Source organism: Staurois parvus, unplaced genomic scaffold (genome assembly GCF_062004578.1).
Source record: "Staurois parvus isolate SC_StPar_1 unplaced genomic scaffold, SC_StPar_1.0 ptg000232l, whole genome shotgun sequence".
Taxonomy (NCBI): domain Eukaryota; kingdom Metazoa; phylum Chordata; class Amphibia; order Anura; family Ranidae; genus Staurois; species Staurois parvus.
The window spans coordinates 5509918-5524127 of NW_028318028.1; the positions used below are offsets into that span (position 1 = coordinate 5509918).

Here is a 14210-nt window from a genome sequence, read left to right on the forward strand (position 1 = left end):
CTTTTTTGGAGGCAAGGCCTATATTAAGGAAGGGGCCCGGAGCTGCAGCTCAAACAGCCCCTATGTTAATCCGGCCCTGGCTAAAGTATTTGTAGCTGTTGACTAGTATTTGTAGCTGTTGAAAAGAAACTGAAGTTGCTCTGTAAGATAACAAAGTCATACATATTTGTTTTTTGTTTTTTTGCACATACAGGCTTACTTTTGGCCAAATTGCATTTGCAAAAAATATTTTACCTTTTTATGCACTTTATAGACAACAAAGCTAACAAAACAACAAAAAAACAAATTTTTCTCCTTTGACCATTGTTATTTTCCTGCTGATTTCTGTTTTATTAAATAATAGCTAAGGGAACTGGTTGGTAAGAAGTAGAATTTGATACTTAAGTAAAAATGAAAATTTTTTTTTTTGGTTGCTTTAAGGCTAAATTTGTACTTGGTGTCTGTCATAACCACCTCACCATTGAAAAGCGATTCACATGCTCTCAGTACACAATCTTAGGCTATCATGGATGTATACTATATGTGCAACAGCTGGACACTAAAGCCCACTATTCTTGCTATTGCATATACAGTGTGTATTCTATGGTTGACAAATAGTTATAGAACAGGTGAGCCTCCAGATTTCTTAAATCTTCAATAAATTCAGGCAGATTTCTTGAAGGTGCAGAATCCTACAATTTATCATTCATGCAAGATGCAAATTGCTGAGGACAGTTGAATTGTGCTTTTATATCTGACCGCCCTCTATGACCACCTGACTTTAGAGTGTTTGTATAGTCAAAACATTTTTAATTTAGTTTGCTAGTACAGTAAAGGAGGGTTAAAACCTATGTCAGTTTACTGTTCCCTATCTGTGTCCCACTGGGACGATTTTCTATTTATTGTCAGTCTTGGGGACCCAACAGGACCCAACCAGGGGTGCCCAACCTGTGGCCCGCGGCCTCCTGCTCTGGGACGGCGGGTCGACAATATCAAATCGCAGGTCAGATCAGAGCAGATCAGTCTGGATCTGTGGATGGAGCCGGCACCTGAGGAAACAAATGGCTGCAGAAGGAGCAGGAGTCGATGCTTCCACTGTAGCTCCTGTCTCTGCAGAGTGATACCAAATGCACTCTGCCTGGGAAAGCAAAATTTCCTACAGCAAACAATGCCTGCAATATTTCTCGAAGGTGATCAATAGCAATAATCTCAATGTTCTATAAAGTGACCTTCTACTCCTTGCTCAATATAGTGTGAGGCTTACCTGCAGAATGCATATCCACCTTTGCAGCTGCATTCAATGCCTCTGGGACAAAAGCCCGCTGTGTCACCATTGCAGGGTTCAAAGTCAGTGACACCACTACAGCTCGCTGTAAAAATCAACACATTGCCTTTATTAAGGATTGCATTTGTTACAGTACACAGTATTGCTTTAAGAACAATGGTGGAGCGGAGCCATAAAAATTATTACTTTACACCCTCACTGAACAACTATGCATACAGAACTGCTCGTTTATAGACTAGATACATCCTAAATATAGAGCCATTTCTCCAACTGCACATCCAGAGCCTCTGGTTTATAGACCAGATACACCCTAAATATAGAGCCATTTATCCCACTGTCCATCCAGAGCCTCTGAATTATAGACCAGAGCTCGACAAAACCCCAGGAGCCAGGTCGACTTGAAATTGCGTCCTGGTGTCTGGGTTCACACACTGCCTCCCATTGACTTCAACGGGAAACCAACTCCCATTGACTTCAATGGGAAACCGCCTCCCATTGACTTCAATAGGAAAACGCCTCCCATAGACTTCAATAGGAAAACGCCTCCCATAGACTTCAATGGGATACACCCTAAATATAGAGCCATTTATCCCACTGTCCATCCAGAGCCTCTGCATTATAGACCAGAGCTCGACAAATCCCAGGAGCCAGGTCGATTTGAAATTGCGTCCTGGTGCCTGGGTTCACACACTGCCTCCCATTGACTTCAACGGGAAACCGCCTCCCATTGACTTCAATAGGAAAACACCTCCCATAGACTTCAATGGGATACACCCTAAATATAGAGCCATTTATCCCACTGTCCATCCAGAGCATCTGAATTATAGACCAGAGCTCGACAAATCCCAGAAGCCAGGTCGACTTGAAATTGCGTCCTGGTGCCTGGGTTCACACACTGCCTCCCATTGACTTCAACGGGAAACTGCTTCCCATTGACTTCAACGGGAAACCGCCTCCCATTGACTTCAATGGGAAAACCTCTGTCAATAGCAATCCTATGTGAACACTTATCTCCGTATGCCAATAGGAACACAAAATAGCCTGTCATTTGAATCTGTGAGTTTCAAAACGAATCCAGAATCGCATATGTGTAAATCAGGGTGGCTCCATTGGGGTCAGAATCGCTGTGATTGCAAAATGCTAATTCAGGTGCCATTATTTTAAATGGCACTTAAAACGTGGTGTGGTTTTGCTGTGATTGTCACATGGCAAATTGCATTGCGTGAAGTCCTGGGCACTGACAACCCATGCAATGCTAAAAAAAAAACCTGGCTTCTAACTTTTTTAGCTAGCTCCTAGATTCAAAGCAAATTTGTCAAGCCCTGTTATAGACCAGATACAATATAGAGCCATTTATCCAACTATACATACAGAGCCTCTGGATTATAGATCAGATACATCCTAAATATAGAGACATTTATCCAACTGTCCATTCAGTGCTTCTGAATTATAGGTCAGATACATTTTAAATATGGAACCATTTATCCAACTGTACATCCAGAGCCTTTGATTTATAGACCGGATGTATCCGAAATATAGAGCCATTTATCCAACTGTTCATCCAGAGCATCTGGTTTATATAGTTCCCATATCATATCATTTAGTTCCCATAACCTCTTCTATTTGATCAGACTACACAGGCAAGCCTTCATTCCCCACGTACTTCAGTGAGCTTTGGTGACCCTGTCACCAGTTGGCTAGTTTTACTTCCTTGGACCTCTTTTGGTCAGTCCTGACCAATGCAGACCGGGAACATCCCACAAGAGCAGTTTTGGGAGTTGCTGTGACCCAGTCGTCCAAACACTACAATTTGGCTCTTGTCATAGTCACACAAATCTTTACGCTTGCTCATTTTTTTCTACTGTCAACACATCAACTTCAGGGACAGCATGTTTACCTCACTATATCCCACACACTTTCAGGTGCCATTGTCACCAGATAATCAATGTTATTCACTTTGCCTATCATTGGTCAGAATGTTATGGCTGCTTGGAGTATACTGATGCTGATAATACCTCCAATGCCTCATACACACACAGCCACAACTTCCCTCCAGTCAGCTGGACACCTGTGCAAATTTTGTTCACCTAGAAAATGCTGAGCATTCCATATTTGGGTGATGACCAGCAAAGAAGACCTAAAACATCTATCCTTGGCCATTGATTGGATGGAACCCTTAAAGTTCTATGCAGTGGAATAACACCTGCTATCATAAATGTTATAAAAGAAATACATTTCTTACGTTCTCCTGATGCTGCTGTCATAAAGAAACAAATCAGCGACAATACGACACAAAGTTTTCCGGAGAACATTGTCTCTGCTCTACGCTGATCACCTTCACACCTTGTCCTTCCTGATAATGTTTATGAATCAGCGTCTATCAGAGATTACTGATTAACCCTCTGTGATTGCAAGACATTGATTGTTCCTCCTCTGCCATGATCTTACTGTGGGAGGAGTCTGCCGGTGTCCCTGGAGGTCCGAACCTAAAAGAAAAGCTGTAAATTGTTTGATGTGACAATGGAGGGATTGCCTGGAGGTCGGATCAGTTCTAAACATTTAAGCACACGGTAAAACATATTTTCAAAATTAAATCCTTGTTTTTACCTTTTTTTCATCCTTTGCTACATCTCAGTGCTTCTGATCTCATGCAACCTCTTTGCAGCCACGTTCATTCTACATGTACTCCAGGCTGCATGGCATTTCTCAGGGTGGAGTTCCTGATGGTGACAACAGTGGACCACTTCTGTGCAATGTGTGTTAAAATGACTGCATGTAGTCTCATGTAGACATGGGTGACAATGCAGGGGAACAGTTGGGAGACAGGGCCAGGCTGTTATCACCCTACAATAAGGTGTGCCTGAACAAGGACTCTCCTGCTAGTAAATTATAGATAAGCAGCTAAAGAAGGAACATATATCAAAAGGAATTCATTAGTTAACCACTTAAGGTCTGTCCTATAGCAGTTTTACTGCTACAGTGCGGTCCTCCTGTGCAAAATCATGTATATACATGTGATTTTGCACCTCTGCCATAGGGGGCGTGCACATACTGCCGGTGGATCGCTTCTGCTGTGGACACACAGATGTCCACTGGCAGCCGCCGATCGTCAGGCAGGGCACAGGACAGAGCTCTGCCTATGTAAACAAGACAGAGCTCTGTTGTGATGGGGGGGAGTGAAGGATCGTGTGTCCCCGCGAAGCTAGGAACACGATCCTTCACTTCCCCTAGTAAAAGCACCACCTAGTGTACACAAAGCACATAGCTAGGCACAGAGTTAGCCCTTTCATCATTCTAGATGTTTAACCCCTTCCATGCCCATGTCATTAGTACATGTCAGTGCATATTTTTAGCACTGATCACTGTATTAGTGTCACTGGTTCCCACAAAGGTTCAGTTAGTGTAAAAATGTCCACCACAATATCGCAGTCCCGCTATAAGTCACTGATTGCCACCATTACTATTAAAAAAAAAAATTGAGTTTTTGTCCCTTCGTTTGTAGACATAACTTTTGCGCAAACTGATCAACATATGCCTATTGGGATTTTTTATAGGAGAAAATTTTTTTTTTTTCCAAAATTGTCGGGTTTTTTTTTTTTTTTAGAATGCAAAAAGTAAAAAGCGCACAGGTGATCAAATACCACCAAAAGAAAGCTCTATTTATGGGGAAAAATTATATAAACTAAATTTATGTACAGTGTTGCATGACCACACAATTGTTAAAGTATTGCAGTCTCGTATCACAAAAAATGGCCTGGTCAAGGAGGGGGTGTAAATCTACTGGAGGTCAAGTGGTTAACACAGTTACAATGTTGTAGTCTGATTATTGGGAGAGGGGAGGCTAAGGATATACTTCCTCTTGTCTGCAGCAGACTGATTACATCATCTCAGCCTAGGCAAAGTCACTGAAGTCTTTTTTGCTCGAAAATGACTTGGAACCCCCAAACAATTATATATTTTCTGCAAGCAGAGGCCCTGGACAATAACATGGTGGCTGTTGCAATTTTTTATACTACATGATTTTTACACAGCTGTTTATCAAATGCATATTTTCAGGAAATATACAATAAAATGAATTATAGTGCATACAAACACAATATCATACCCAATTGTCTAGTAAAATACAAAAGATGTAGTTGTGTAGAGTAAATAGCTATTAAACAAGACTCAAAACTGTATGTGCCAGTGAAATGGGAAAAAATACTACCTAAAAATTTTCATAAGTGACACTTTAACCCTTTAACATTCGTAAATACTATGTAGGTGTCTTCGGGTGATTTTACATATGTGTGTGTAAATCTGACAAGCCGACTGTTGGCTGTCAGGTGGAAGCAATCTGGCGGTTCACTTCCACACACCCTGATAACTGTAGGCCCTCTCACTTCCCTGGGCATGCCCTCACTATGTTGAACTCCCCATCCTGGTTATGATCCAGAAGCAACGTGTAAAACGTCATTTCCAGGTCCTTGTCTCACATTCCCCAGGTAGTATGGGAAAGAAGCTAATGGCGCACGATCTGCACTACATTTGTTTCATTGGAGGATAGGTGAGACATCAGGGGTCTTTTAGACCCCTGATGTCTGATTAAGGAGAACCTGTCACTAAGAAAATCATCACATGGGGGACTCTCTTTAAGCACAGAAGTGATTGTACCAGTGGAGTGAATTCTGCCACCATTCCAGTCAGGTAATAAAAGGGTAGACTCGACAAAAACATAATGTCCTGTTTATTGTATCTCGTATCTGGTCAGGACTGCGGCTGAATTTATTGCATTATATGGTATAATCTGCAGTAGTCATATCTCTTACTGTAGGTAACATGAAGTAGCTATATATTCAGTAGAATCCCAGATTAGCAGCATTTCCTATATCCAGGACTTTGTCCTTTATCTCTATTCCTGAATCTTGGACCTAACACAATCTGGATTCATTTCTTCTGTTTTATTGTAATTTCTTCCAAACCTGATTATTCTGCGTGTAATTGGCTCTCCTGTGTGTCAGGAGCCAGCTGGTCATACACTTGCCCATGTCACTGCTGGGAGTAGTCCATCTTCAAACCATACTCGCCATCCCCTGTAACAGGGGTCTCCAAACTATGGCCCAAGGGTCACATCAGGCCCACCAAAGGAGTTTACCCCACCGGTAGAAACTCTGATGTGATTGGGAAATTCTGATGTGATGGGGGGACCTCTGATCTGATTGGGGGGGCTTCTAATCTGACGGGGAGACTTCTGATGGAAAGAGGGGGCCTATGACGTGATGAGGGGATTTCTGATGTGAAAAGGGGAAGGACTCTGGTGTGAAAGCGAACCTCTGATGTGAAAGGGGATTCTGATGTGAAGTTATTTCTTGGAATGTGCTTATTCTTTTATTAGTAAAACTATTTTTTTGGTCCATGAATATTTATAAAATGTATGATATGACTTGCTTGCTGATACATCTGGGGGTCTCCAATCTTTTAACATGCCCATTCTGTGAAAACACCCGTCACATCTGATCCTCCAGCGGTGCCATACACAATGAATGTCACCAGATTGTCATTGTTTGATGCACTGAAGAGGAACACAACATGAAAAGAGACCTGTTGCTGTATTATGTCTTTATGACATGAAGGGCAAAGTCAAGTGGGTAGTGTGTCATTTTGTATTACTTATTTTTGCAGCAGATAGATGAGAAATAAAAGATTACAGACACAAGAATAAAATACAAGTAATGAGTAATATAATGAGCAGTTTACTGTCAAATCCTCTTTGAGATCATTGATGGTTTTTATAATGTAATATGCAAGAAACATATTAACCAGATCTGGTCCTATGGTGCACTTGTTACATCCTTAAAAACTTCAGCATGTTACCTTGGGTATACCTGGTACATTCTTAATGTCGTTCTAATTTCAAAATTTTTTTTACCTTAATGCATTCTCTGCATTACAGTAAAGGAACTCCCTACGTAATTTACCCACACCCAGCTCTGCTCCCCTCACTTCCTGTCTCACAGGACAGAGAGAGGGTAGTCAGAGACATTGGCCCCTGGTACTGTAATTTAAACTCCTCTGAGGAGGGATCAGGGGTGTGGCTTACAAGCGCTGTATGTGTCTGTGGATGCACACAGCCCAGCTCCAGAGCGCACACACGAGAGTTCCTCCACAGTACCTGGCTAAGGAGACACATTGAGGAAGGAGTGGACAACACCAAAGAGCAGGTAAGGGGTCACTCTGTGGAATATAGTTGCACAGAACAGGTAAGTACAACTCTGGTAGCCAGGATTGGAAGCCATTTTGACAGCTGATACCCAGCAAATATTTTTGCTACATTGTATTTATATTAGTTTCCTTATGTGCAGCTCAGAGGAGTAAAGTAAAAAATTAAAACATTTTCCAATTGAAATTTTTTAAAATTTAAAAAACTCAAAATTTTCTATTTTGTCAGTTAATATACCATATGCTCTTAATAGTTCAATGTTTCTCTGAAAATAAGACTCTTATTTTTTTTTGGCTCAAAAAAACCATACTAGGTCTTATTTTCGGACTACCTCTTATTTTTTTTAATGTACAGGTGTGGACAGGGGCAGGGGCGGACTGACCATTTGGAAATTCGGGCACTGCCTGAGGGCCTGGGGTCAGTAGGGGGCCCCATGAGATGCCCCTGGTACCCTTTTCATAGGCTTTTTTGAGTTTTGGCAAGGACACAGGGGCCCCATGATCTCCTATTGCCCGGGGGCCCCATGAGTTGTCAGTCTGCCCCTGGACAGGGGGTGCAGAGGGGAGCTTCAAGCATCTGTGGATGAGGGTTACTATAGAGAGGGCCGGCTGATGACAGTTGTGAGCTGCACTCAGGTGTTGCAGAGGTGAATTGAAAGGTACGTTTCAGACGGTGCAGAGATGAGGCACAGACAGGGTGCAGGGGTGAGTTGCGGACAGGAGATGCAGAGGTGAGCTGTGGCTGGGGGGTACAGAGGCAAGCTGTGGCTGGGGGGGTGCAGAGCTAAGCTGTGGCCAGGGGGTGGAGAGGTGAGCTGAGTTGCAAACTTTCTCTGCACCCCCCAGTCGCAGCTCACCTATGCACCCTGTCTGCAACTCACCTGTCAACCTACCTCTGCAACACCTGACTGTAGCTCACTTTTGCACATCCCCCCCTCCCCTTCCACTGCCCTCATATGGTTGGCTTGTTTTGCAAAACACGGCTGTCAGCAGCCAACCCCTCTCTATAGTAGCTCCCATTTTGGGTCTTATCTTCCCACATCATGCACCAAGTGCGCTCACTCACCGCTCTGCCTCTTCCCCACTGGCCAGCAATCACCCCTGGGGCATCGGCTTCCATGCATTAGGCTGCAGGATGAGAAGCCCCGCCCCTAAACACACTGCATACTGCACCCGCAGATATCTGTTCCTTCCCTGTCCCACAGTGATTACAGAGGTAGGGAGGTTCTGTAGGAGCAGATAGTGCAGTCACTTACATTAGGGACTGTCACTTGCAAACACAAAAGCCGTGCTTCTGTGTTTATAAGAGACAGTAGATATTGGTGTGCACAGGGCCACGGGCAATAGGGGATCATGGGGCCCCTGTGTCCTTGCCCACAATCAAAAAAGACTATAAAAAAGGTACCGGGGCATTTCATGGAGCCCCCTACTGACCCCGGGCCCTCGGGCAGTGCCCACGTGCTCTAAAGGTCAGTTCGCCCCTGCACAGGGCCAATGCCGGAGGTGGCGGAATGAAGCGCCATGTTCCAGCTGAAAAAAGCCCTGATCACAACTAGGTCTTATACTTTAGCAATTCCCAAAAATAGTACTAGGACTTATTATTGGGGTAGGTCCTATTTTCGGAGAAACAGCATATACCAGTGCCCCTTTTGTTTTAGATGGTGTATGTCCTCCATTACAAATGCAGCTGTTGGGGGGGGGGGGTGCCTCACAAAAACCGATGGCCACTTGACCCCCCTCCATCTTGCCATTTGCAGTATGGGCTGAACATTTCATTTGTGTGCCTTCTAGCACACTCTTTGGGCCATTCAAACTACCAGCATTTCTCCTGTGTGAGGAGGTATCTTGTTCTCCTCGCTACAGTATGTTTGCATACATTGAAAAAAAAAAGCTTGTTAAATAACCACTTAGCACAAAGTGGCGCACGGGTTCCTTGCCCAACATTCAGTGGTTATACCGGGATGATGCCTGCAGCTGCATTTCCTGTGTATGGGTTTGCTTCAGACAGGCAATAAGCATACCACTCTCTGAAAAGTAATCGATTGTGGATCGCTTTCAGAGGGCGGCATAACAGTAGCTGACAGGCATTCAGGAGGCACTACTGCCAGATCCTGATCCCTATTTTATTTACTTATTTTTATTTTTGCATTTCAGGAATGTGCCATAACTGCGAGCCAAACATTTGGTTCACACATCCAATGCAAGAACTACAAAAACAGAAAACTATAATGTACAACAAAAGGAGACGGACGGGTTTAGTCTGTGAACTCTTCAGACACAGCCTGCAAGGTACAACTGAGGACATTGTGTTATCATTTGTATTTTATGATTCTACACATTCTCTTCTTTCTTCCTAATTTCACTTATACATTGGAGGTGTAAAACATGGTCAGTGATTGCACAATCCTGATTAAATATAATCGTCTTTAGAATGTTTATCATGTCACCATATGACTACAATGACTTCTGATTGTACTCATAAAATACACCAAGATTACAGAGTCCAGATCACTTTACTGAACCTTCCACATCTGATTAAAAAATAAAAATATTTCCGCATTTCACTGTTCTGTCTGCCAGGTCTGGAGTGTGTACAGTACATGTGTTTATTACTGATATTCACTTTATTTTGTCAGTATTTACCAAAGTCATTCCAAGAGATCTCCCAACCTATCATGTCACCTGCAACAGAGGAGCTTACAGTCTAATATCCCCCCAAAGTCACATTCTATTATTATTATACATTGATATAGATATAACATATGCCACAATACTGTACAGAAAACACTGAGCCAATCACATCATTCTCTGCACCAGAGGAGTTTGCACTCTAATTTGCCCCCCACAGTCACATACTATTATTATTATTATTATAATACATTTATATACCTCTGCAATATACCACAATACTGTACAGAAAACACTGAGCCAATCACATCATTCTCTGCACCAGAGGAGTTTGCACTCTAATGTCCCCCCCACAGTCACATACTATTATTATTATTATAATACATTTATATACCTCTGACATATACCACAATGCTGTACAGAGTACACTGAGCCAATCACATCAGTATCCCCTTTAAGTTCAATTCTGTTTCCAATTTGATCCAAGCATCTAGATATTGTGTGCAATACCCTGTGGTCCAGAGGAGGTTACTGAGTAAAGCAAGGAAATAATTTTTTTGGATTGTGGCACAAAAATATATCAATAAAGTGAAAAAACATTAAAAAAAATCACAGTTGCAAACCTAACCTAAAAAAAGGTGCATATAATGGTAAACTAAACAGGTTGCACTTTACCACAATGTGAACCAAATATAATAGGTGACCAAAAATATTATTAAATATGAAATATAAAATATGATATAAAATATAATGTCCAAATAATATTGTGTTGTAGTGAAGAAAAACTTGTTTGTGTCCAACAAATTTCACCATGTGCCAATCCACCACCAAAAAAATAAATGAACTCACCAAAGCAATATGCTGATCAAATTATAAATCAGCATAAGCACTTTCTGCTCTGGGAGCAATACTCTGTGGTAGGATGAAACAACACTGAAGGTAGTATCTGTATATTCAAGGAGCAATACTCTGCAGGGAATACTCTTATGCCGATTTATAATTTGATCAGCATATTGCTTTGGTGAGTTCATTTAATTTATTTGGTGGTGGATTGGCACATGGTGAAATATGTTGGACACAAACAAGTTTTTCTTCACTACAACACAATATTGTTATTTGGACTTTATATTTTATATCATATTTTATATTTCAAATTTAATAATATTTTTGGTCACCTATTATATTTCGTTCACTTTGTGGTAAAGTGCAACCTGTTTAGTTTACCATTACTGAGTAAAGCAGCCTTGACATTCAGTAGAGAAGTCACCTCCCTTTCACGGATGTCCCCATATTTCATATAATAGCCTTAAAAGTTCACTCAAACATGGTTTGCATCCATACATTTATACTGGATCCAGCTCTGTTTTCAATTTGATATAGATCATATATCCTCAAGATAATATAATCAGTTTAGCATGGCCAAACCTCTTAGGAATGAGATCAACATCCAGTATATAACAAGGCAGCATATCGTATCAATACAGTCCTTGAAAGGATTCCACAATCATTCAATCATGCCTTCAAACAAATATATTGTGTTCAACCAAAAACGGTATAGTTAGCACATTGGCCATTGTCATCCTCAGCTGGTATTCAGTAGTCCCATTAAGTGAATCTGGTGGCAGGATATGCCTGACCGGTTTCGCCGGCTTAGAACGCTTGCATCAGAGGCACTGTTATAATAGTGAACACAGCACCCAGCCATGGTTATAGGACACTCTGCGGGGTTGCCTGGAACAGAGGCAGCTCTGTGACCAAGCCACAGTGGGTGGAGCGAAAGCATGGCCAAAGCGTTGGCTGAGGCCATCCTACACATCTGACTCCTTAGGTCAGTCTGAGCGGCGTCCATCCCTACACTATACTTTTTTTTTTTATTACTGTAATGTCATGGTTAGTTGGAATTAATCTTTGATCTGATTTTCACATTTAACATGCTTGCTATACCCAGTTTCTGCTATTAAATTAGCCACTTGCCCTCCAGAGGATTTACCCCCGTTCCTGACCAGGCCATTGTTTGCTTTACGGTGCTGCGTAACTTTAACTGACAATTCCGTGGTCATGCAATGCTGCACCCAAATCAAATGTATGTCCTTTTTTTTTCCAATGAATTGAGCTTTCTTTTGGTGGTATTTGATCATCTGTGTGTTTTTTATTTTTTGCGCTATAAAAAAAAGGCCAACAATTTTGAGAAAAAAAATATATTTTGGACTTTTTCTATTAAACATGTCCAGTTAAAAAATGTTTAAAAATCTAATTTTGTCATACATTTATGCCAAAATGTATTCTGCGACATGTTTTTGCTAAAAAAAAAAATCCCAATACATGTAAATGAATTGGTTTACATGAAAGTTATAGCGTTTCCAAATGGCGGTATAGATACTGGGATTTTTTATTTCTACTAGTAATGGCGGCAATCAGTGACTTTTAGCGGGACTGCGGCGAACATTCTTACACTGGGGAGGAACTGACTTGGTGTCACTGACATCCCCCAGTGACACCCATACAGTGATCAGTGCTAAAAAAAAAAAAAACACTGACATTGTACTAATGGCACAGGGCAGGAAGGGGTTAATATGAGGGGCGATCAAAGGGTTAACTATGTGTAGGGAGTGTTTTACTAGGGGGCGGGGGTGTGTGTTTCCATCCAGAACAGTGTGCCCGAGCCAACAGGGAGGAAGACTGTTTGTAAATAAAACAGTCTTCCTCCCTGTCAGAGATGCCCGGTAATCACCGGGTGCCGGCGGGTAATTACCGGCTGGGACCCCCTGATTGACAGCTGCAGCCGCAAATGGCGGAGAGGGTAGGGCGCATGCGACCCCTACCCAGAAATGCAAACCCACGTATATATATACATGATTTTGCACACTGCTGCTGCCCTGTAACAGTATATCTGCTGTAGGGTGGCGGGGAAGAGGTTAACTTCAATACTATGCACTTTTACCCCCTTCCTGCTCAGGCTAGTTTTCAGCTTTCAGTGCTCTCACACTTTGAATGAGAATTATTCAGTCATGCAACACTGTACCCAAACTAAATTTGTATAATTTTTCTTAGACAGATAGAGCTTTCTTTTGGTGGTATTTAATCACCACTGGGTTTTTTATTCTTTGAGATATAAGCAAAAAAATACTGAACATTCTGAAAAAAAAACATGTTTTCTTAGTTATTATAAAATTTTGCAAATAAGTAATTTTTCTTTATAAATTTACACCAACATGTATATTGCTACATTTATTTGGTAAAAATAACCAGAATCAGTGTATATTATTTAGTCTGTGTGAAAATTATAGAGTCTACAAGCTATGGTACTTAGCATAAAAATTGATCAATCCTGATGTACTGATGGCCTATCTCATTTCTTGAGGCCCTAAAATGCCAGGACAGTGCAAATACCCCTCAAATGACCCATTTTTGGAAAGTAGATAGTCTAAGGTATTTAGTAAGAGGCATGGTGAGTTTTTTCCCACAATTCTTTGGAAAATTAAGAAATTCAATATTATTTGTCATAGAATTGCCATATTAACTAATTGATTAAGTTATTTTTTTCACATGGCATAGACATAGACTTGTAATTACACCCCAAAATACATTCTGCTTCTCCTCCTAAGTATGTCGATACCAAATGTGTAAGACTTTTTCACAGCCTAGCCACATACAGGGGCCCAACATCCAAGAAGCACCATAAATTACACATCTAATTTCCTAACTACCTATCACACCTTTGAAGGCCCTAAAGCACCACTACAATGGACACACCCACAAAATGATCATATTGTGGAAAGCATATACCCCAACATTAATTCTATGAGGCATAATAAGTCTTATGAACATATTTTTTTCCACTTGTTTTTGGAAAGCATAGAAAAAATGAAAAAGTATTAAAAGTTTTCAATTTATAAGATATTTCTAACACACAACACTGACATACTGAGAATTACACCCCAAAATAAACGCAACTGTTAAAAAAAGAATTACACACCAAAATACATTTTGCTACTTCTGAGTATGACGATACCACATGTGTGAGACTTTTTCACAGCCTAGCTAAACAAAGGGTAAACACATTATTGTGGTTTTAGTAGAGCAGTTGTCCACAGAGGAGAGCATGGGTCCAGGAAGTATG

The 14210-nt window shown here is 41.3% G+C and overlaps 1 protein-coding gene across 2 annotated transcripts in view; it reads right to left on the reverse strand.

Annotated features, from left to right (window-relative positions):
- Positions 1-3612, reverse strand: part of LOC149460278 (uncharacterized) — a 35951-nt gene extending 32339 nt beyond the window's left edge. For both annotated transcript variants that reach the window (XM_089679823.1, XM_089679822.1), the window contains exons 1-2: positions 3507-3612; positions 1244-1349 (exon numbers count right to left, since the gene is read on the reverse strand). In XM_089679823.1, the coding sequence (XP_089535949.1) occupies positions 1244-1349; positions 3507-3576 (176 nt within the window). In that variant the 5' untranslated portion in view covers positions 3577-3612. The remainder of the gene's footprint in view (positions 1-1243; positions 1350-3506) is intronic.
- Between the last annotated feature and the right edge of the window lie 10598 nt (positions 3613-14210).